Genomic DNA, 23,929 nt, shown 5'->3' on the forward strand with positions numbered 1-23,929 from the left:
CAACACACTAAGTTCTGTTATAACCGACAGTTTGGAGGTTCAAAGGTTGGTATCAGTTCTCTTACTTTGAGTCTGAAGGTTCTGGTTCAGTACTGAACTGTGGAGGACGTCCTTTGGACCGATCACTCTTCAGAGACAGACAGATGGATCCTGGAGACTCGTCTCGGTCCTCATCTTCCTCCACACAAACACTCATCTTCTGGACTTCAGTCCATCTGAGAGGAAAACCAGGAACACTGACTGAGAGCTCAGAACAGGAATCAGGACAAACAGGTTGTTCAAGAGTCTCACCCAAACACAAACAGGAGGAAGTACCACACACTAGTTTTTACTCCTTTTCTTCCAGTCTAGTTGGTACATTATCTCACTTCTCTTTATTTTCTCCATGTTTCCCTCCCATGTGTCTTTTCCTTGGAGATGATATAAATGTGTGTCACGTGTCTGTAGCACGATTGGTGCTACCGGGGTCTCTCCTGGACACAGATGACACGCTCAGTGTTGCGTTCAGGTGTAAAATGCTTTTATTTGCCCGGCCCATACACCACTGTCCTCGTGCAACCGCTTCCTCCTCTTCAGCCTCCTCCTCCCTGCTCCCTTTGTAGGGGAGAGCTCATCAGTCCACATCCCGCTCAGCTGTGCTCATTAATCCTGCCCGGCACCATTCCCTGAACCACTCCTCCCACTCTTTACCCCCTGCAGCTGAGCTAACCACACCCCGCCACCACATACCCCCACCGCCCGACTTGGGTCGGGAGCCATCCGGCCTAACCTACTTCCTCCCCCCCCGAGAGCGGGAGAGGAAGTCGGCCACAGTCATCTGCGCCCCCGACCTATGGACCACCTTGAAGTTAAAAGGTTGTAACACCAGATACCACCGAGTGATCCGGGCGTTGGTATCCTTCATGCGGTGGAGCCACTGCAGCGGAGCGTGGTCCGAACAGAGGGTGAATGAGCGTCCCAGCAGGTAGTACCGCAGGGAGTCGACCGCCCACCGGATGGCCAGGCACTCCTTCTCCACTGTGCTGTACCTGGCCTCCCTCTCCGATAACTTCCGGCTGATGTACACACCAGGGCGGTCAACCCCCCGCACCTCCTGGGACAAAACAGCCCCCAGCCGTCTGTTCGACGCATCAGTCTGCAGAGTAAAGGGGAGAGAGATGTTACGGGTGTGGAGAAATGGTTCCCCACAGAGAGCCTGTTTTACCTTCTCAACCGCCCGCTGGCACTGCTCCGTCCACTGGATCGGATCCGAGGCACCTTTCCGGATCAGGTCGGTTAAGGGGCTGGTCAGTTCCGCGAAGCCCGGGATGAACCGTCTGTAATACCCCGCCAGCCCCAAAAACCGCCTCACCTCTTCTTTTGTCTTGGGCTGCGGACAGGCCCCGATAGCCACCGTCTTGTCCACCCGAGGGCGCACCTGCCCGCCGCCCAAGTGGTACCCCAGATACCGTACCTCCTTCCGTCCAACTGCACATTTCCATGGGTTGGCGGTGAGCCCAGCCTGCCTCAGGGACTCCAGCACTGCGCCCACCCGCTGCACATGCTCCGCCCAGGTGGTGCTGTGGATGATGACATCATCCAGGTAGGTGGCAGCATATGCAGCATGCGGACGCAGCACCCGGTCCATGAGGTGTTGGAAAGTGGCCGGGGCACCGAACAACCCAAAGGGAAGCGTGGCGAATTGGTATAATCCAAACGGAGTGGAGAAGGCCGTTTTTTCCTTGGACTCTGGCGAGAGAGGAATCTGCCAGTAGCCCTTGGTTAAATCCAGTGTCGTGAAGAAACGCGCAGTGCCCAGCCAATCCAGGAGTTTGTCGACCCGGGGCATTGGGTACGCATCAAATCATGACACATCACTCACCCTGCGACAGTCCACACAGAACCGAATAGATCCATCCTTCTTGACAAAAAGAACAATGGGGCTACACCAGGCACTGTTGGACTCTTCTATTACTCCCATCTCCAGCATAGCCGCCAATTCTCTCTGAACAATTTTTCTCGTGTTCAGGTAGCCTGTAGGGTCGCGACCGCACCGTCACGCCCGGAGACGTCTTAATGTTGTGCACTATGAGGTTCGTGCGTCCTGGCAGGAGGGAGAACACATCAGCAAACTGCTTCTGCAACGTCTGTTCTCTGGGTCCCGGAGAGATGGGTGTCAAAAGGGAGCGAGGCAGGATTGGTGGACTTTGGAACCTCTGGCCCCAGCTCCTCTGTCTCAGATACCGAGGACACCAGAGAAACAGACTCCGCCTCTCTCCATGCTTTTAAGAGGTTGAGGTGGTAGAGCTGTGTAGCTCCGCCCCTGTCAGACCGCACCACCTCATAGTCGAAGTCCCCTACTGGCCCTGTGACCACAAAGGGCCCTTGCCACTTGGCGAGGAGTTTCAAGCTGGAAAAAGGAAGCAATACAAGTATTTTTTTCTCCCGGTGTGAACTGCCTCAGCTTGGCCCCCCTGTTGTACAGCCGTTGTGGATGTTCCTGGGCCTGGAGCAAATTCTCGTGACATCTGACCCAGCGTGTGGCGTTTTGCTCGCAGGTCCAGGATGTATTGAATTTCACTTTTGCTGGAGCTCGGACCTTCCTCCCAGTTTTCCTTAAGCAGGTCGAGCACCCCTCATGGTTTCCTGCCAAACAGCAGTTCAAAGGGAGAAAATCCCGTCGAGGCCTGGGGGACCTCCCGCACTGCAAACAACAGAGGATCAAGCCATTTATCCCAATTACGTTCATCATCGTGTATAAATTTACGAATCATGGACTTTAAAGTCTTATTCAGACACTCCACAAGCCCGTCAGTCTGTGGGTGATAAACACTGGTCCGAATAGACTTAATGCCCAGTAATCCATAAAGTTCTCTCAGTGTTCCTGACATGAACTGGGTTCCCTGGTCAGTCAGAATCTCTTTCGGGATTCCGACTCGGGAGATGACCTGAAACAAAGCCTGTGCAACACTCTTTGCCGAAATGCTGCGCAACGGCACTGCCTCGGGATATCGTGTTGCGTAATCCGCCAGAAGCAACGCAAAGCGATATCCGCGTGCACTCCGGTGAAATGGCCCGATGAGGTCCATGCCAATACGGTCAAATGGGACCTCCATCAAGGGTAGAGGATGTAAAGGCGCCCTCGGAATGGCCGGCTGGTTTACCGGGCATCCCCTCGGATGCCCGGCCAGTAAAACCGGGCCGTTATCCGGTCCAGAGTTTTCTCATATCCCATGTGGCCAGCCATCAGGTTATAGTGAGCCGCCTGGAAAATCATTTCCCGACGGCTTTTCGGCACCAACAACTGGGTGTTTTCTTGACCTGTTTGAGTGTCACGACTCCCTCTGTACAGTGTGTCCCTAATCAATGAGAAGTGCGGATATGACAGCGCTGCGTCAGGGCGCACCAGCTGACCATCAATTCTTATCACTTGGCCAAAGGCGAAGTGCAGAGAGACTGCTCAAGTGGAAAATCCTCCATGGAGCGTAATTCGGGAAGCGGTGGAGTCTCCACCGGAGTCTCCGCTGGTTCCTCCTCCCTCTCTGCAGCGTCGGACAACCTCGCGTCACCGCTGAGCACAGCACACATCCCGCATGTCCCTGCCGGTCGTGAACGCACCTCCGTACACTTCCCCATTAATTTATGAAACCCGGGCCAATCTGTCCCCAAGATTAGGAGGTGCGTAAGGCGGGAGCTAACTGCAGCCTTCACTTTCTGTTTTTTTCCCCCCGTATCTAATTTCTACAGCCACCACCGGATAATCGTGAACATCCCCATGCACACACTTAATTCTTACCACGACCAGGTGTAAAATGCTTTTATTTGCCCGGCCCATACACCACTGTCCTCGTGCAACCGCTTCCTCCTCTTCAGCCTCCTCCTCCCTGCTCCCTTTATAGGGGAGAGCTCATCAGTCCACATCCCGCTCAGCTGTGCTCATTAATCCTGCCCGGCACCATTCCCTGAACCACTCCTCCCACTCTTTACCCCCTGCAGCTGAGCTAACCACGCACCGCCACCACAGTGTCTTTCTACCTGGTACTCAGGGATTATGAGTTTTATAGAAACAGATCCTGAATTTAAAGGATTTTCCAGCTGAAAGACAGCAGACTCCTCCTCTCCCTGACTGTAATATGATCCATGACACCTGGAAATGAAAAATCTTTATCATGATTAAAGTTGTTTCTTCCTTCATCAATCAGACCTACAGCTGCCACACATCCAACAGTTTCAGGTGTAAACAGTAAACGTGTTATTTTCTACCAGCTGCATGTGTTTCCTGTCCAAACGGTGTGAAACAGTTTCAGAGCAGCTGGATCAGCTGAAGTCTTTGTAACCACAGATGGATCAAACTGATGAGCTCATTCAGACTCTTCTTCCCTCCACAGTCCACAGGGAGAAAAGTGGCTTTCAGACTGACAGTAGAATAATAATAATGTTGTAAACACTCACCTGCCTCGGCAGTCAGTTTGTCTCAAAATAGAGTCTGAACTAACAGATTAATACTTTCAACTTCAGGTTTCCTTCTTTCGTCTCATGTAACATGAGCTGATGAAGTGTTGCTCCTCCCCTCTCTGTTCACAGGAAGACATTTTCTATGTGTGTGTGTGTGTGTGTGTGTGTGTGTGTGTGTGTTGCTCAACATTGAGCTTTTTAAAATGATGTGTTTATGAGTTTCTCTCAGCTTGAACAGGATGATTAGAAAGAGTTTTAGTTCATCTTTGTGTTCATCATCATCATCATCATCATCATCATCACCAGCTGCTCACACTGTGGCTCCACAGTGACGTCAAGTCACACGTGATTTCCTACTGAATTTCCCCACTGTGGGAATAATAAAGTCAGATCTAATCTATGAGTGTGAGCCTCAACAGCTTGTCGCAAGTCTTCATGGGAAATGTAGTTTTTGAATACCATCAAATTATCTCCAGTTTCTTCTCGATTAAAAAGACAAGGTGTTCAGATTTTACTGTCCAGGGAAGAATTAAATTCTCATTTATCTTAGAATATGTAGAGAAACCGGCAGGAACATGTTGAAGATTTAAAAACGACTTGGAAATGAACTTTATTAATTAACTACATAACAGACGTTTGAACTGAGGAGAAGTTAGTTTAAAAAGCCGTTTGGAAACCGTTAATATCAAATAAAATAGTGAGAGGACGGTAACTTCAAACTGAATGAAGACAAGTTCAAAATGATAATAGGATTTATATTCTTCCTTCACGTCAGTGAAACGTAAGCCGACAGACAGAAAAGTCAAAGGAACAACAGATGTGTAATGAAACAGGGATTCTTCACGGTAAAAGATGAGGCAGAGAGATGAACTCTATTTCAGAGTTTCAGTTTTCCCACAATGCCCTGAGTTAACGTGTTCATGTTCGTATTCGGCACCACGAGTGACGCGTGTTGTGCGTTATTGTTACGCCCTCTGGTGTGTATTTGTGTGTGTAATGTTCATTTCATGTTCTCTGGCCTAATAAACAGCAGGTCCTGAGGTTGTGCGGTGTACGGGACACAGGATCTGCTCTGAAATAGAGTTCTGTTATGTAGTTAATTAATAAAGTTCATTTCCAAGTCGTTTTTAAATCTTCAACATGTTCCTGCCGGTTTCTCTAAATATTCTAAGATAAATGAGAATTTAATTCTTCCCTGGACAGTAAAATCTGAACACCTTGTCTTTTTAATCCAGAGGAAACTGGAGATAATTTGATGGTATTCAAAAACTACATTTCCCATGAGGCCTTGCGACAAGCTGTTGAGGCTCACACTCATAGATTAGATCTGACTTTATTATTCCCACAGTGGGGAAATTCAGTAGGAAATCACGTGTGACTTGATGTCACTGTGGAGCCACAGTGTGAGCAGCTGGTGATGATGATGATGATGATGATGATGATGATGATGATGATGATGAACACAAAGTTGAACTAAAACTCTTTCTAATCATCCTGTTCAAGGTACGAGAGAAACTCATCAACACATCATTTTAAAAAGCTCAATGTTGAGCAACACACACACACACACACACGCACGCACACACACACACACACACACACACACACACACACACACACACACGCACACACACACGCACACACACGCGCGCACACACACACACAGAGAAAATGTCTTCCTGTAAACAGAGAGGGGAGGAGCAACACTTCATCAGCTCATGAAGAAAGAAGGAAACCTGAAAGTGAAAGTATTCATCTGTTAGTTCAGACTCCATTTTGAGACAAGCTGACTGCCGAGGCAGGTGAGTGTTAACAACATTATTATTATTCTGCTGTCAGTCTGAAAGCCACTTTTCTCCCTGTGGACTGTGGAGGGAAGAAGAGTCTGAATGAGCTCATCAGTTTGATCCATCTGTGGTTACAAAGACTTCAGCTGATCCAGCTGCTCTGAAACTGCGTCACACCGTTTGGACAGGAAACACATGCAGCTGGTAGAAAATAACACGTTTACTACTTCAATACAGAAATGGGAAATATCTCAAATTGACTATCAGGAAGCGATCTATTGCTTTCAGTAAAAAAAAAAAAACTAAAGAAGGAAAGGAAAGCAGAGGAAACAAAGCTGGTCAAAGAATTGATCTCACTTCATAGTAAATTAAACTGGAGTCCAGAGGACAAAGAAAAAAATGAAAAACCTAAAATGGCAGCTGGATGAACTTTACCTAAACAAAGCACAGGGAGCAGATATAAGGTCCAGAGACAAATGGATTGAAGAGGGAGAAAAGAACACATCATATTTCAGGAAGTTAGAGAAACGCAGACAGGAAAATGATGCAATTTCTCTAACTTACACTGGAAAATGATTTATACGCATAACTTTAGCCCTCAAAATGTCCCACTATGGAACAACAGAGTCATCGTAAGTAGAAGAAAATCTATGTTTATGGAGGACTGGATGGAAAAACAGATCTGGTCAATCATTCACCTCCTGGATGGAAATGGTGATGCACTTAAAGTGGAGTTTAATGGCAAATATGAACTGGATTGCTCTGTGGAAAACTATATTAAGGTGATTAAAACATTCAACTCATACAATTAATTAAAAACAATATCGATAACACACCAACACCTAAATTACAAAAGCTAAATATCGATTATGTTGACTTCCTGCATAGAAAATGTAATAATGCATTTCTAAGGCAATATTTAGTAAAAACAATGTTCCCTAGTTTAACGAGGAGCACACACACTTCTACATATATGTATATATACACAACCACCTCGTCTCAGATATACAGTTTATATAAATATTGTAGAAAGTAGAACTAGTGTCCACAGATGAGCTCCAACATTGCAGGACTTTGATTGAAGGAAAATGATGAATCAAACAGCAACATGAGCAGCTGCAGCCTCCACAACACCTGCCGGGTCTCAGCCACTGATTGTGCCTGTAATGCGGCGCTGATGGCCAGCAGGCGGCGCTGTTGGTCAAGGACAGTCAAACGGAGCGCGCGTGGAGCTCCTCTTCCTTCTCTCGTGCTTCACGCTGCGTTCACAACCGGATACTGTTTCTTTGTTGGACTTTTAGTACGTACTGCAGCTGCACTTACAAAGTCTGTACTGTTGCATGTAGCACGTGTACAACTGGGACAAACTACTTCATGATAACAACAAGAAATACGTCTTGAACTTTGACCCACTTTGTCATATAAACGTCGCGAGATGTGATGGTTTCCAAACGGCTTTTTAAACTAACTTCTCCTCAGTTCAAACGTCTGTTATGTAGTTAATTAATAAAGTTCATTTCCAAGTCGTTTTTAAATCTTCAACATGTTCCTGCCGGTTTCTCTACATATTCTAAGATAAATGAGAATTTAATTCTTCCCTGGACAGTAAAATCTGAACACCTTGTCTTTTTAATCAAGAGGAAACTGGAGATAATTTGATGGCATTCAAAAACTACATTTCCCATGAGGCCTTGCGACAACCTGTTGAAGCTCACGCTCAGATTAGATCTGACTTTATTATTCCCACAGTGGGGAAATTCAGTAGGAAATCACGTGTGACTTGACTTCACTGTGGAGCCACAGTGTGAGCAGCTGGTGATGATGATGATGATGATGATGATGATGAACACAAAGATGAACTAAAACTCTTTCTAATCATCCTGTTCAAGCTACGAGAGAAACTCATAAACAAATCATTTTAAAAATCTCAATGTTGAGCAACACACACACACACACACACACACACACACACACATAGAAAATGTCTTCCTGTAAACAGAGAGGGGAGGAGCAACACTTTATCAGCTGATGTCACATGAGACCAAAGAAGGAAACCTGGAAGTGAAAGTATTCATCAGTTAGTTCAGACTCCATTTTGAGACAAACTGACTGCCGAGGCAGGTGAGTGTTAACAACATTATTATTATTCTACTGTCAGTCTGAAAGCCACTTTTCTCCCTGTGGACTGTGGAGGGAAGAAGAGTCTGAATGAGCTCATCAGTTTGATCCATCTGTGGTTACAAAGACTTCAGCTGATCCAGCTGCTCTGAAACTGTTTCACACCGTTTGGACAGGAAACACATGCAGCTGGTAGAAAATAACACATTTACTGTTTACACCTGAAACTGTTGGATGTGTGGCAGCTGTAGGTCTGATTGATGAAGGAAGAAACAACTTTAATCATGATAAAGATTTTTCATTTCCAGGTGTCATGGATCATATTACAGTCAGGGAGAGGAGGAGTCTGCTGTCTTTCAGCTGGAAAATCCTTTAAATTCAGTATCTGTTTCTATAAAACTCATAATCCCTGAGTACCAGGTAGAAAGACACGTGACACATATTTATATCATCTCCAAGGAAAAGACACATGGGAGGGAAACATGGAGAAAATAAAGGGAAGTGAGATAATGTACCAACTAGACTGGAAGAAATGGAGTAAAAACTAGTGTGTGGTACTTCCTCCTGTTTGTGTTTGGGTGAGACTCTTGAACAACCTGTTTGTCCTGATTCCTGTTCTGAGCTCTCAGTCAGTGTTCCTGGTTTTCCTCTCAGAAGGACTGAAGTCCAGAAGATGAGTGTTTGTGTGGAGGAAGATGAGGACCGAGACGAGTCTCCAGGATCCATCTGTCTGTCTCTGAAGAGTGATCGGTCCAAAGGAGATCCTCCAGAGTTCAGTACTGAACCAGAACCTTCAGACTCAAAGTAAGAGAACTGATACAAACCTTTGAACCTCCAAACTGTCGGTTATAACAGAACTTAGTGTGTTGAGGTTCTGCAGCTGACGTCACTTCCTGGAACAGCTGCTGTCGTGTCACAGATCCTGTTCACACCTGCAGGGTTCAACGTAACATTTTTTCTCCACTGGTCTGTAGGTCAGAGTTTTTACTGGCCCCTTGGAGCGACCGGTCACACAGGGACTCATGCAGTTTAGAGGGGCAGAGTGGAACCAGGTTATTTCCTGTAGCGAATTCAAGCAAACTGCAATATTTGGGGGATCTTGTCATTTTTTAAAATTCCTGAGAATTTTCTGGAAAAGATGTCGTCAGCAGAAGCTGTGCTTAAAGTTTGGCATAAATTAAGTTATTTCAAACAAAACTCGCTTTACTACCAAAATGAACTCCTCATTTACAATCAACACGGCTCTGCCTCCTCTGCTGTCATCACCCAAAACAAACCCTGTGCACTGGAGGAAACAGAACAAGGAGAAAAACAGGAAGCGACAGGGTTTGAGTGTAAAGTGGCCTTCGCAATAAAATGTTCTAATTAAATGCTTATTATCAATAGAAGTGATTATATGTTATTGTATGCTAAAAACATGCATTTACAATGTCAAGTTGCAAGAGACTGCTCTTTGTTTCTGTGCATACAATAGGTCTATGTGTTGAATTGATGTTAATTAAACATCATCTAAAGCTCTTATTTTGACAGCTGATGTAGTCGTTGTTTCTATATTACAGTCACAGACTGTCTGTTCTGGAAAGCTGCGTCACTTTTATGATTTATTTTTGTGACTTTTAGCCCCGTGGTTCAATAAGTTCAATAATTAAGTAAAAATAAGATTAGAACAAAAATATTTCTGTGATGTGCAGCATGATTATTATCAAAGGAAGTGATTACATATTCATTCCTCTATCAGGTAGTGCTTTAAAAAAAAAATAATCACATTTTTGATTTTCAACTTGCAATTTTTTCCAATTCCCGCAATTTTTTCAGAAAATCCACTGCAAAATCAAACATTTTTAATCTCAACAATCACAAATAAACCTCCTGGAGGGACTGTCTCAAGTCCTCCCATGCAGAATATCAGTAGATGCTACAATTTACAGGTGTCCCATGAAGGCCTCACAGGTATCGGTGGATGGTAGTTAAGGGGCTGTTCACAGAGAAGCATCTTGTTTCCTCCTTCTTTCATCAAATGCTGTTGCTCAAAGTCCACAGTAAACGTTGACATGTGAAACTCTTCATTTCGACTGTAAAGCATCATTCCAAGTGTTGTAAACAGTTTCAGACCCCAACTTATTGACGTTAACTGAAAGTCCCTTCTTCTGTGCCTGGTTTCCCTTCAATTAATATGTGATATGTTTATCAACAACAGTCAAATATGGAAAAGAAAAAGTTAAATGTTCTTTAAGTTCCTTTCACAAAACAGCAGCAACCTGAACACTCAGTATTAACAGTCTTATGCTGGAAGAACCAGAACAAACTTATTTTCAATGAGCCTGTTTACACCTGGCATTACCATGGAAACAACATCTGTCCTGGCTGATCCAATCACAAGTGGGCAGCTCAACATACAAACAATACACGTTGAGATCAGATCTGATCAGACCACATTCGGAGGTGGTCTGGGACTCATAGGACCTCATTCTTTGAGCAGTGGGAACCTGAATGTGTCCTGGAACACACTGAAGGATCACCTGCTCAGCTGACGTCCTCTGAATAATTAATAGAAATGATCTCCAAGAGAGAAGCTGTCCTGTGTGGTTGTGTCGAGCAACTGAACTGAAAAGTTCTAATAACAGTTGAGAGACAATCTTCAAAACAATCCTAAACCAGTGTTGGAGTTACTTTTTCAACAAAAACTGGGAAACAAACAACAACAACCATACAAACACAACAAAGTGGAACCCTGCACAGTAATGAAGAAACAGACAGGCCTCCATGTGTGAAATCAACCTGAACTGAAGGGAAAGAATCAAGAAGACAAGAAGTGCAGACACATCAGCAGCATTTGTTTCAATCGGGACTTTGTTTGGTTTTTTATTCATTTTTCATTGATGTTCATTCATTTCACAGGTCAGAATAAAACAGATAAAAACATGTTTGTGTTTGCAGAGATCAGTTCTACAGCCAGAGAGCCGAGTCTCCAGGATCCATCTGTCTGTCTCTGAAGAGTGATGGGTCCAAAGGAGATCCTCCAGAGTTCAGTACTGAACCAGAACCTTCAGACTCAAAGTAAGAGAACTGATACAAACCTTTGAACCTCCAAACTGTCGGTTATAACAGAACTTAGTGTGTTGAGGTTCTGCAGCTGACGTCACTTCCTGGAACAGCTGCTGTCGTGTCACAGATCCTGTTCACACCTGCAGGGTTCAACGTAACATTTTTTCTCCACTGGTCTGTAGGTCAGAGTTTTTACTGGCCCCTTGGAGCGACCGGTCACACAGGGACTCATGCAGTTTAGAGGGGCAGAGTGGAACCAGGTTATTTCCTGTAGCGAATTCAAGTAAACTGCAATATTTGGGGGATCTTGTCATTTTTTAAAATTCCTGAGAATTTTCTGGAAAAGATGTCGTCAGCAGAAGCTGTGCTTAAAGTTTGGCATAAATTAAGTTATTTCAAACAAAACTCGCTTTACTACCAAAATGAACTCCTCATTTACAATCAACACGGCTCTGCCTCCTCTGCTGTCATCACCCAAAACAAACCCTGTGCACTGGAGGAAACAGAACAAGCAGAAAAACAGGAAGCGACAGGGTTTGAGTGTAAAGTGGCCTTCGCAATAAAATGTTCTAATTAAATGCTTATTATCGATAGAAGTGATTATATGTTATTGTATGCTAAAAACATGCATTTACAATGTCAAGATGCAAGAGACTGCTCTTTGTTTCTATGCATACAATAGGTCTATGTGTTGAATTGATGTTAATTAAACATCATAAAAAGCTCTTATTTTGACAGCTGATGTAGTCCTTGTTTCTATATTACAGTCACAGACTGTCTGTTCTGGAAAGCTGCGTCACTTTTATGATTTATTTTTGTAACTTTTAGCCCCGTGGTTCACTAAGTTCAATAATTAAGTAAAAATAAGATTAGAACAAAAATATTTCTGTGATGTGCAGCATGATTATTATCAAAGGAAGTGATTACATATTCATTCCTCTATCAGGTAGTGCTTTAAAAAAAAAATAATCACATTTTTGATTTTCAACTTGCAATTTTTTCCAATTCCCGCAATTTTTTCAGAAAATCCACTGCAAAATCAAACATTTTTAATCTCAACAATCACAAATAAACCTCCTGGAGGGACTGTCTCAAGTCCTCCCATGCAGAATATCTGTAGATGCTACAATTTACAGGTGTCCCATGAAGGCCTCACAGGTATCGGTGGATGGTAGTTAAGGGGCTGTTCACAGAGAAGCATCTTGTTTCCTCCTTCTTTCATCAAATGCTGTTGCTCAAAGTCCACAGTAAACGTTGACATGTGAAACTCTTCATTTCGACTGTAAAGCGTCATTCCAAGTGTTGTAAACAGTTTCAGACCCCAACTTATTGAGGTTAACTGAAAGTCCCTTCTTCTGTGCCTGGTTTCCCTTAATTAATATGTGATATGTTTATCAACAACAGTCAAATATGGAAAAGAAAAAGTTAAATGTTCTTTAAGTTCCTTTCACAAAACAGCAGCAACCTGAACACTCAGTATTAACAGTCTTATGCTGGAAGAACCAGAACAAACTTATTTTCTATGAGCCTGTTTACACCTGGCATTACCATGGAAACAACATCTGTCCTGGCTGATCCAATCACAAGTGGGCAGCTCAACATAAAAACAATACACGTTGAGATCAGATCTGATCAGACCACATTCGGAGGTGGTCTGGGACTCATAGGACCTCATTCTTTGAGCAGTGGGAACCTGAATGTGTCCTGGAACACACTGAAGGATCACCTGCTCAGCTGACGTCCTCTGAATAATCAATAGAAATGATCTCCAAGAGAGAAGCTGTCCTGTGTGGTTGTGTCGAGCAACTGAACTGAAAAGTTCTAATAACAGTTGAGAGACAATCTTCAAAACAATCCTAAACCAGTGTTGGAGTTACTTTTTCAACAAAAACTGGGAAACAAACAACAACAACCATACAAACACAACAAAGTGGAACCCTGCACAGTAATGAAGAAACAGACAGGCCTCCATGTGTGAAATCAACCTGAACTGAAGGGAAAGAATCAAGAAGACAAGAAGTGCAGACACATCAGCAGCATTTGTTTCAATCGGGACTTTGTTTGGTTTTTTATTCATTTTTCATTGATGTTCATTCATTTCACAGGTCAGAATAAAACAGATAAAAACATGTTTGTGTTTGCAGAGATCAGTTCTACAGCCAGAGAGCCGAGTCTCCAGGATCCATCTGTCTGTCTCTGAAGAGTGATGGGTCCAAAGGAGATCCTCCAGAGTTCAGTACTGAACCAGAACCTTCAGACTCAAAGTAAGAGAACTGATACCAACCTTTGAACCTCCAAACTGTCGGTTATAACAGAACTTAGTGTGTTGAGGTTCTGCAGCTGACGTCACTTCCTGGAACAGCTGCTGTCGTGTCACAGATCCTGTTCACACCTGCAGGGTTCAACGTAACATTTTTTCTCCACTGGTCTGTAGGTCAGAGTTTTTACTGGCCCCTTGGAGCGACCGGTCACACAGGGACTCATGCAGTTTAGAGGGGCAGAGTGGAACCAGGTTATTTCCTGTAGCGAATTCAAGTAAACTGCAATATTTGGGGGATCTTGTCATTTTTTAAAATTCCTGAGAATTTTCTGGAAAAGATGTCGTCAGCAGAAGCTGTGCTTAAAGTTTGGCATAAATTAAGTTATTTCAAACAAAACTCGCTTTATTACCAAAATGAACTCCTCATTTACAATCAACACGGCTCTGCCTCCTCTGCTGTCATCACCCAAAACAAACCCTGTGCACTGGAGGAAACAGGAACAAGCAGAAAAACAGGAAGCGACAGGGTTTGAGTGTAAAGTGGCCTTCGCAATACAATGTTCTAATTAAATGCTTGTTATCAATAGAAGTGATTATATGTTATTGTATGCTAAAAACATGCATTTACAATGTCAAGTTGCAAGAGACTGCTCTTTGTTTCTGTGCATACAATTGGTCTATGTGTTGAATTGATGTTAATTAAACATCATCTAAAGCTCTTATTTTGACAGCTGATGTAGTCCTTGTTTCTATATTACAGTCACAGACTGTCTGTTCTGGAAAGCTGCGTCACTTTTATGATTTATTTTTGTGACTTTTAGCCCCGTGGTTCAATAAGTTCAATAATTAAGTAAAAATAAGATTAGAACAAAAATATTTCTGTGATGTGCAGCATGATTATTATCAAAGGAAGTGATTACATATTCATTCCTCTATCAGGTAGTGCTTTAAAAAAAAAATAATCACATTTTTGATTTTCAACTTGCAATTTTTTCCAATTCCCGCAATTTTTTCAGAAAATCCACTGCAAAATCAAACATTTTTAATCTCAACAATCACAAATAAACCTCCTGGAGGGACTGTCTCAAGTCCTCCCATGCAGAATATCAGTAGATGCTACAATTTACAGGTGTCCCATGAAGGCCTCACAGGTATCGGTGGATGGTAGTTAAGGGGCTGTTCACAGAGAAGCATCTTGTTTCCTCCTTCTTTCATCAAATGCTGTTGCTCAAAGTCCACAGTAAACGTTGACATGTGAAACTCTTCATTTCGACTGTAAAGCGTCATTCCAAGTGTTGTAAACAGTTTCAGACCCCAACTTATTGACGTTAACTGAAAGTCCCTTCTTCTGTGCCTGGTTTCCCTTCAATTAATATGTGATATGTTTATCAACAACAGTCAAATATGGAAAAGAAAAAGTTAAATGTTCTTTAAGTTCCTTTCACAAAACAGCAGCAACCTGAACACTCAGTATTAACAGTCTTATGCTGGAAGAACCAGAACAAACTTATTTTCAATGAGCCTGTTTACACCTGGCATTACCATGGAAACAACATCTGTCCTGGCTGATCCAATCACAAGTGGGCAGCTCAACATAAAAACAATACACGTTGAGATCAGATCTGATCAGACCACATTCGGAGGTGGTCTGGGACTCATAGGACCTCATTCTTTGAGCAGTGGGAACCTGAATGTGTCCTGGAACACACTGAAGGATCACCTGCTCAGCTGACGTCCTCTGAATAATCAATAGAAATGATCTCCAAGAGAGAAGCTGTCCTGTGTGGTTGTGTCGAGCAACTGAACTGAAAAGTTCTAATAACAGTCTAGAGACAATCTTCAAAACAATCCTAAACCAGTGTTGGAGTTACTTTTTCAACAAAAACTGGGAAACAAACAACAACAACCATACAAACACAACAAAGTGGAACCCTGCACAGTAATGAAGAAACAGACAGGCCTCCATGTGTGAAATCAACCTGAACTGAAGGGAAAGAATCAAGAAGACAAGAAGTGCAGACACATCAGCAGCATTTGTTTCAATCGGGACTTTGTTTGGTTTTTTATTCATTTTTCATTGATGTTCATTCATTTCACAGGTCAGAATAAAACAGATAAAAACATGTTTGTGTTTGCAGAGATCAGTTCTACAGCCAGAGAGCCGAGTCTCCAGGATCCATCTGTCTGTCTCTGAAGAGTGATGGGTCCAAAGGAGATCCTCCAGACTTCAGTACTGAACCAGAACCTTCAGACTCAAAGTAAGAGAACTGATACAAACCTTTGAACCTCCAAACTGTCGGTTATAACAGAACTTAGTGTGTTGAGGTTCTGCAGCTGACGTCACTTCCTGGAACAGCTGCTGTCGTGTCACAGATCCTGTTCACACCTGCAGGGTTCAACGTAACATTTTTTCTCCACTGGTCTGTAGGTCAGAGTTTTTACTGGCCCCTTGGAGCGACCGGTCACACAGGGACTCATGCAGTTTAGAGGGGCAGAGTGGAACCAGGTTATTTCCTGCAGCGAATTCAAGTAAACTGCAATATTTGGGGGATCTTGTCATTTTTTAAAATTCCTGAGAATTTTCTGGAAAAGATGTCGTCAGCAGAAGCTGTGCTTAAAGTTTGGCATAAATTAAGTTATTTCAAACAAAACTCGCTTTACTACCAAAATGAACTCCTCATTTACAATCAACACAGCTCTGCCTCCTCTGCTGTCATTACCCAAAACAAACCCTGTGCACTGGAGGAAACAGAACAAGCAGAAAAACAGGAAGCGACAGGGTTTGAGTGTAAAGTGGCCTTCGCAATAAAATGTTCTAATTAAATGCTTATTATCGATAGAAGTGATTATATGTTATTGTATGCTAAAAACATGCATTTACAATGTCAAGATGCAAGAGACTGCTCTTTGTTTCTGTGCATACAATAGGTCTATGTGTTGAATTGATGTTAATTAAACATCATAAAAAGCTCTTATTTTGACAGCTGATGTAGTCCTTGTTTCTATATTACAGTCACAGACTGTCTGTTCTGGAAAGCTGCGTCACTTTTATGATTTATTTTTTTGATTTTTGTAACTTTTGGCCCCGTGGTTCAATAAGTTCAATAATTAAGTAAAAATAAGATTAAAACAAAAATATTTCTGTGATGTGCAGCATGATTATTATCAAAGGAAGTGATTACATATTCATTCCTCTATCAGGTAGTGCTTTAAAAAAAATCGCATCTTTGTTTGTCAACTTGCAATTTTTTCCAATTCCCGCAATTTTTCAGAAAATCCACTGCAAAATCAAACATTTTTAATCTCAACAATCACAAATAAACCTCCTGGAGGGACTGTCTCAAATCCTCCCATGCAGAATATCGGTAGATGCTACAATTTACAGGTGTCCCATGAAGGCCTCACAGGTATCGGTGGATGGTAGTTAAGGGGATGTTCACAGAGAAGCATCTTGTTTCCTCCTTCTTTCATCAAATGCTGTTGCTCAAAGTCCACAGTAAACGTTGACATGTGAAACTCTTCATTTTGACTGTAAAGCGGCATTCAAAGTGTTGTAAACAGTTTCAGACCCCAACTTATTGACGTTAACTGAAAGTCCCTTCTTCTGTGCCTGGTTTCCCTTCAATTAATATGTGATATGTTTATCAACAACAGTCAAATATGGAAAAGAAAAAGTTAAATGTTCTTGACCTCTGAGCTTCGGTTCTCTCCATCAGACAGTAGATTGTTCTGTGAGGTCCAGAACAACCATCAGCAGATTATTGTAGTGATGAAGAAATGTGTTGACAGACTGAGGAAGAGGAGGGGTGTCCCTGAGGAGGAGCAGCTGTCCTGCTGTGTTCTGTGTCAGGACGTCCTGAAGGATCCCGTCTCCACCAGCTGTGGACACCGGTTTTGCAGACGGTGCATCACCTCCTACTGGGACCAGTCGGCTCCATCAGGAGACTCCTCCTGTCCCCAGTGTGGACAAACATCCAGAACCAGACCTGGACCGCAGACAGCCAGTCAGACCGGCACTGTACAAAGTAAGACTGTCCATCTGTCTGCTGAGGACTCGGTTCTGAAAACTGGACCTGTTGTTTTATACCGTCTCATTTGTTACGTCAGACATTTAAATGATTGTAAATCCAACAGAGCTGAACAAGGTTCCTCTTCCTGTCTTTGGTTTGTGTGCAGCTTCTCTTTCTTTAGTCTGACAGCTGTTCTTGTCTTTGTCCAGATGTTGGTCTGCAGCAGGTTTTAGATGAACATAAGATCAGTGTGAGGAGGAGATGTGAACATGTGACTGAAGGAAGTGATGAAAGAGGAAGTGGAACCCTCCTGAAGAGGATCTACACGGAGCTCTACATCACAGAGGGACGGAGTGAAGAGGTTGATACCCAACATGAGGTGATGCAGCTGGAGATCAAGAAGAAGATCCTCCATGACGCTCCAATCAAGTGCCACGACATCTTTAAAGCCTTCCCCGACCAGCAGAGACCCATCAGAGTGGTTCTGACCAACGGCGTCGCCGGTGTCGGAAAAACCTTCTCGGTGCAGAAGTTCTCTCTGGACTGGGCCGAGGGCTCGGAGAACCAGGACGTCAGCGTGGTGATTCTGCTGTCGTTCAGGGAGCTGAACTTGATCCGAGATGAGCGGTACAGTCTTCTCACGCTGCTCCGTGTTTTCCATCCAACGTTACAGAAGGTCTCAGCAGAGCAGCTCGCTGTCTGGAAGCTTCTGTTCATCTTTGACGGCCTGGATGAAAGCAGACTCTCTCTGGACTTCAGCAGCAGGAAGCTGGTTGATGTCACTCACGAGTCCTCCGTCGACGTGCTGCTGACCAACCTCATCGAGGGGAATCTGCTTCCCTCGGCTCTCGTCTGGATAACTTCCCGACCCGCGGCGGCCAATCAGATCCCTCCTGAGTGTGTCGACAGGCTGACGGAAGTACGAGGCTTCACTGACGCCCAGAAGGAGGAGTACTTCAGGAGGAGGTTCAATGATGAAGAGCGGTCCAGCAGCATCATCTCCCACATCAAGACCTCCAGGAGCCTCCACATCATGTGTGGAATCCCCGTCTTCTGCTGGATCAGCGCTACAGTTCTGGACCACATGTTGACCACCGAGCAGAGAGGAGAGCTGCCCAAGACCCTGACTGACATGTACTCACACTTCCTGCTGGTTCAGACCAAGAGGAAGAAGAACAAGTACGATGGACAAGAGACGAGTCCACAGGAGCTGACTGAGGCTGACGGGGAAGTTCTTCTGAAGCTGGGGAGGCTGGCGTTTGAACATCTGGAGGAAGGAAACATCATGTTCTACCAAGAAGACCTGCAGCGGTGCGGTCTGGACGTCACAGAGGCCTCGGTGTACTCAGGAGTTTGTACAGAGATCTTCAAGAGAGAGTGTGTGATCTTCCAGAAAACAGTCTACTGCTTTGTTCATCTGAGCGTTCAAGAGTTTCTGGCTGCAGTCTACATGTTCCACTGTTTCACCGACAGGAACACAGAGGTGCTGCAGGACTTCCTGAAGGACTTCCTGGAAGATAAGACAGATTCAAAAGAAAAGTCGTTTCTGAAGAATATTTCTAAGTTTTGTAGAAACAATGATGATGGTTTCCCTCCTTTGGATGACTTCCTGAGAGGAGCCATGGAAAAATCCCTCCAAAGTAAAAGTGGCCACTTGGACCTGTTTGTTCGCTTCCTTCATGGCCTCACTCTGAAGTCCAACCAGAGACTCTTAGGAGGCCTGCTGGGTCCGAAAATGAGCAGTTCAAGAATCATCCAGAAAGCCATCAAGAACCTGAAGGAGATGAACAGTGATGAAATCTCTCCAGACAGAAGCATCAACATCTTCCACTGTCTGATGGAGATGAACGACCTCTCAGTCCATCAGGAGATCCAAGACTTCCTGAAGTCAGAGAACAGATCAAAGAAGAAACTCTCTGACATCCACTGCTCAGGTCTGGCCTCCATGCTGCAGATGTCAGAGGAGGTTCTGGATGAGTTGGACCTGAAGAAGTACAACACATCAGAGGAGGGACGACGGAGACTGATCCCAGCTGTGAGGAACTGCAGGACGGCTCGGTGAGTCCAAATGTGATCATTAATGTTATCAATCAGATCAGTAGTTTGGTTCTTCAAATATTCTCACTAGAACATTGTCATTATTCTTTAAACAGGGTTCCACTGGTTTGTTATAAACATTAATGTCAGTTGTAGTTCTGGTCAGGATTCTGGTTCAACCGGTTTTTAACATATTTCCAATATGAATTTTTCATAAACCACCATATGATATCATTGAAACTGCTGAAGCTTTACATGAGGTAGCGCACTAAACATACTCATAGAACTGAAGTTACATCCAGGTAACTATTAATTGACTGCATACAGTGCAGCCCACCGTGACGTCACCCATCAGGATGTGAGGGCTCGTTTTGAAGCCTCCAGTCGGACATTTCAGCCGACGCTGTCTTGATGTTGTGGACCCAGAAGAGACCATATTTTGATGAGCTGGGAGGAGCAATCAGTGGACCGAACAGGGAGCCCAGGGACATTAGGCTCCGCCCACATAAACAGTAAACCCTGAAACCACTCCAGGCCTGTCAATCAAACAGCTCCGCCCCCAAACATATCTGTGTTTGAGTCCTAATATCTAATGAATGATGAATTATTTCCAGAAGGACCAGAACACTGATCAGAAGGAGGGAGTTTATCTAATGACACCATGATGACTTGTGGAAAACATTTACTGACTTTGTATTTCAGGAGAGAACTTGATGCTTTTTCAGTGGGAGTCTATGGAGACTGAGGTTCTTTGGAGACGGCCCCTAGTGGCCCTCAGTGGTGTTGCACTTTAAGGCTCTTCTGCGCTGGCTTTCTCTTTCCTGTGTTGTTCATTTTGGAACTGATGGAGAGAATAACTGGATCAGAATCTCAGCAAAATGCAAGAAAGCAAAGCTGGAATGAGACTGAACAGCGTGTACGATCTGGCAGGGTGGGTGTGACTGCGCTGGGTCTGAGTTACGTATCCTGTTGATGGAGATCTGAGGCAGCTGGTGAGGTTCTGCTCCGGTCCCGGTGCACCTGCTTCCACTCAGGTAATCACAGACAGAGAGAGATGCTGGAGAGCAGCTGCTGGGATGTGGAGGGAGAAACATGGAGGCAGCTGTAGCAGACGTGATGCACCGATGTGAAGACTCACCCTTGCTGCGTTACGACACCACATAGTGGACGAGTGGCCAATCAGAGTGGAGTTTGTTCACTATATAGTCACCATGTAGTGGACAATTGGGAGGCAGCACCTGCGTTCCAGTATCCATACGACCACACTATTTAGTACGGCAGAAGAAGATCAGTATGTCCCAATACATAGTGTGTTAAATGTAGTACTCCAAAAGTACCAGGATGTTGTACTACGTTCGGTCGTATTCTCCAGTCTGCAGGTCAGCATGCTGCTCTGGCTGTTCTGACCCACAATCCTCTGCAGCAGAAGATGCGTCACATTGACTGAGCCACCGAGACTAAGTACTAAAAGTATAAAGAAATAATTTGCAATCTGGAACGCAGCGTGAATGTCAAACAGGAAGTGTCAAACTGTTTGTTATTAATCACAGGAAGTAAATATAAAGTGTCGTCTTTCATAATAACATATTTTGTAAAATTTGTGTCGTTACAGACTTGTTGGCTGTGGACTCTCAGAGACTCACTGTGAAGTCGTGACCTCAGCTCTGAAGTCTGACCCCTCCCATCTGAAACATCTGGACTTGAGTGACAACCAGCTGAAGGATTCAGGAGTGAAGCAGCTATCTGCTGGACTGAAGAGTCCAAACTGTAGTCTGGAGACTCTGAGGTCAGTTCATGAACTGAATCAGAACTTTTGATTTGAATATATTGAAGAGACGGCAGCAGTCAGTGCAGTTTCACTATTTTCATGAACACAAATCTGAAGACATTTTACATTTTTTGAATGTCATGAAATCTCCTTCAGACTCCGGTGTTTAAGGAGAAAATCTACATCGGTATTGTGTGTTGGACAAACTCATTAAATCTGAACACATCTGATGGATCACGTGATTTTATCTCCATCTTTTATTCTTTATTCAGATTGAAGAGCTGCAGTTTGTCAGAGATCAGCTGTGATTCTCTGGTCTCAGCTCTGAAGTCAAACCCCTCCCATCTGAAACATCTGGACCTGAGTAACAACTACCTCCAGGATTCAGCAGTGAAGCAGCTGTGTGGTTTTCTGGAGAGTCCACACTGTAGTCTGGAGACTCTGGAGTAAGTTCACTGTCTGTTACTGTTGTAGATCTTCTCTGTTTAATCAGCAGCTGCAGCTCCTTCATGTCTCATGTTGATGACTACAGACTCTGAGGTCAGTAGAGGGTTGGAGTCGCTCCATGCTGCTTTCAGTGATGTCAGTGTTTCTCATAAATATACTAGACTTGGGCGGCCCGTCCATGTAAATTTACAGCCGCCCAGATATATTTGAATGTATTTATGAATGTGTCCGAGAGGACGCCGCGAGATGTGTGTCGGCAGCGAGCGGAGGGGGACAGCTGTCGGTCCGCTGCAGCCGACACTCAGACACAGAGTCCCGCCTGCTCTACAGGCAGCGGAGCAGAGAAGAAACGGACTAAAGTGCCGTCACTCTTCACTGCAGTCCATGTTCACCATCGTTTGCGTGTAAAGGTTGAAAACACCAGCGATCGGTCGAGACATCCAGGAAGTCCGTCACATACAGGCGGAGAGATGAAAGTTTCCCACAAGCTGGACGTTCATGTGTCGCTGCTGCAGGATGAAATCAGCCTGCAGCTACACACAGTCAACTAAAGTCTACCAACATGGGTTAACTATTAAACTAACCACTAACCAGCTGATAGTTATCGCTGAGTTGATGAATTCAGCCTGAAATGGTCAGAGCGTCATCTGAGCTGTCGGTCAGAAACTCTCAGTTTCAGTTTCATATCACTCAGAGCGGGCGGATCAATCATTAGTGATGAGGGGGCTGCAGGAAAACTACTGACCAGTAAAAATACTATCAAAGAAAACCTTCTGTTGAAAATAATGCTGCTGCAGTTTGCTACTCAAGACGGTTCATTTCTATATATGTAACCCCCGTGCAGCTGTTGCTTTAGAGACAGTGCAGAATAGACAGAAAAGAGGGGAATTATCAAATCTAATCCAGGTTCAAAGAGGAGACTGGTTAATCGATCACTCGTCTGACTGCTGCACAGACAAGAAATATCCACCCTGAATTACACTTACAACAAAAGGTTTAATTAGAACACAATATAATAACAATACTACAACAAATTGACAATTCCACACATCAAAAAGTGTCCAAGCAGGAAATATGAAAATCAAAAACCTCTGAGATCTCAGGAATAAATGAAATTGAAGAAAAGGTATAAAAGAAAGACTTGATTTCTCAAATGTCCTACCCCCCAAACAATGTCCAGTGAAATGGACTCCAGGTGAACTGTGATGTCCAGCTGAGATGAAGATTCTCTCAGGTGAAGGTAGACGGTAAGATGGATGAAGATGGGGTGAGTGGTGGCAGGCAGGACGGTGGATGGACGGTACCTCTGGTTCCAACGAAGAAGATATTAAAAAAAAACAGCCTCTGCACATGTGCAGGACAATAGTTCATTACTAATTCAATTTACTCAACTGGGCCTGCAACCCGCATGGCTGTAAACATCACACACAATATAACAACTAATTAGTGAACATACAGAACTCAAGGCATTCAATTACAATCATTACATCTTCAGGAATGTTTTTTGTTTCCCCTTCAGATTTATCCTGACTGGTTTTTGTAAAATACACAACTTACTTCTAAATATCGTCGAGCATTCCTGCTAACGAAGCTAGCATGCAACAGTAAAAAAGCATTGAACTCCAATAAACTCACCAGGATATCAAATGTTCAAAGTTCTAAGGATCTGTTGGTGAAACTGCAGCTCTTCAATGGCTCGTCGTTCAACATTCAATTTAAAGTTGTTCACTTTTCTTTAGTGGAATCTGATTCATCTTTTCCTGCTCACAACTCCTACCATACCGAAGCACAGACGGAAAAACAAACATCCTCTATTGAGACATGGATGATCACTTCTATCCATCTCTGTGCACGGAGTAACAAAGATGATATATTCAGGAAAACATTGACTCTCCTCGGACTTTTCTGTGTACAGAGGAAAACGGCTACGTGACAACCTGTCGACCTTACTTAAGGGGACAATAACATCGTTCCTAAACATAATAATTAAGATCCCAGATTAAATTATTCTGGTTACATAAGA

General features: G+C 43.9%; 2 protein-coding genes across 3 annotated transcripts in view; one reads left to right on the forward strand and one right to left on the reverse strand.

The window, feature by feature from the left end:
- The window catches only part of LOC138215522 (protein NLRC3-like), a 132,172-nt gene extending 131,465 nt beyond the window's left edge, over positions 1–707 (reverse strand). The window contains exon 1 of the mRNA XM_069177730.1: positions 66–707. Within this exon, the coding sequence (XP_069033831.1) occupies positions 66–196 (131 nt within the window). The 5' untranslated portion in view covers positions 197–707. The remainder of the gene's footprint in view (positions 1–65) is intronic.
- LOC138215521 (protein NLRC3-like) overlaps positions 1–23,929 on the forward strand; it is a 116,573-nt gene that overhangs the window by 80,453 nt on the left and 12,191 nt on the right. The window contains exon 13 of one of the 2 annotated variants that reach the window (XM_069177726.1): positions 21,732–21,905. The exons of the other annotated variant lie outside the window; for it this stretch is intronic. Within the exon in view, the coding sequence (XP_069033827.1) occupies positions 21,732–21,905 (174 nt within the window). The remainder of the gene's footprint in view (positions 1–21,731; positions 21,906–23,929) is intronic. 2 annotated transcript variants of the gene reach the window in all.

This window comes from Embiotoca jacksoni, unplaced genomic scaffold (assembly GCF_022577435.1).
Source record: "Embiotoca jacksoni isolate LCO1_2020_lvr unplaced genomic scaffold, fEmbJac1.0.p SCAF_77, whole genome shotgun sequence".
NCBI lineage: Eukaryota > Metazoa > Chordata > Actinopteri > Embiotocidae > Embiotoca > Embiotoca jacksoni.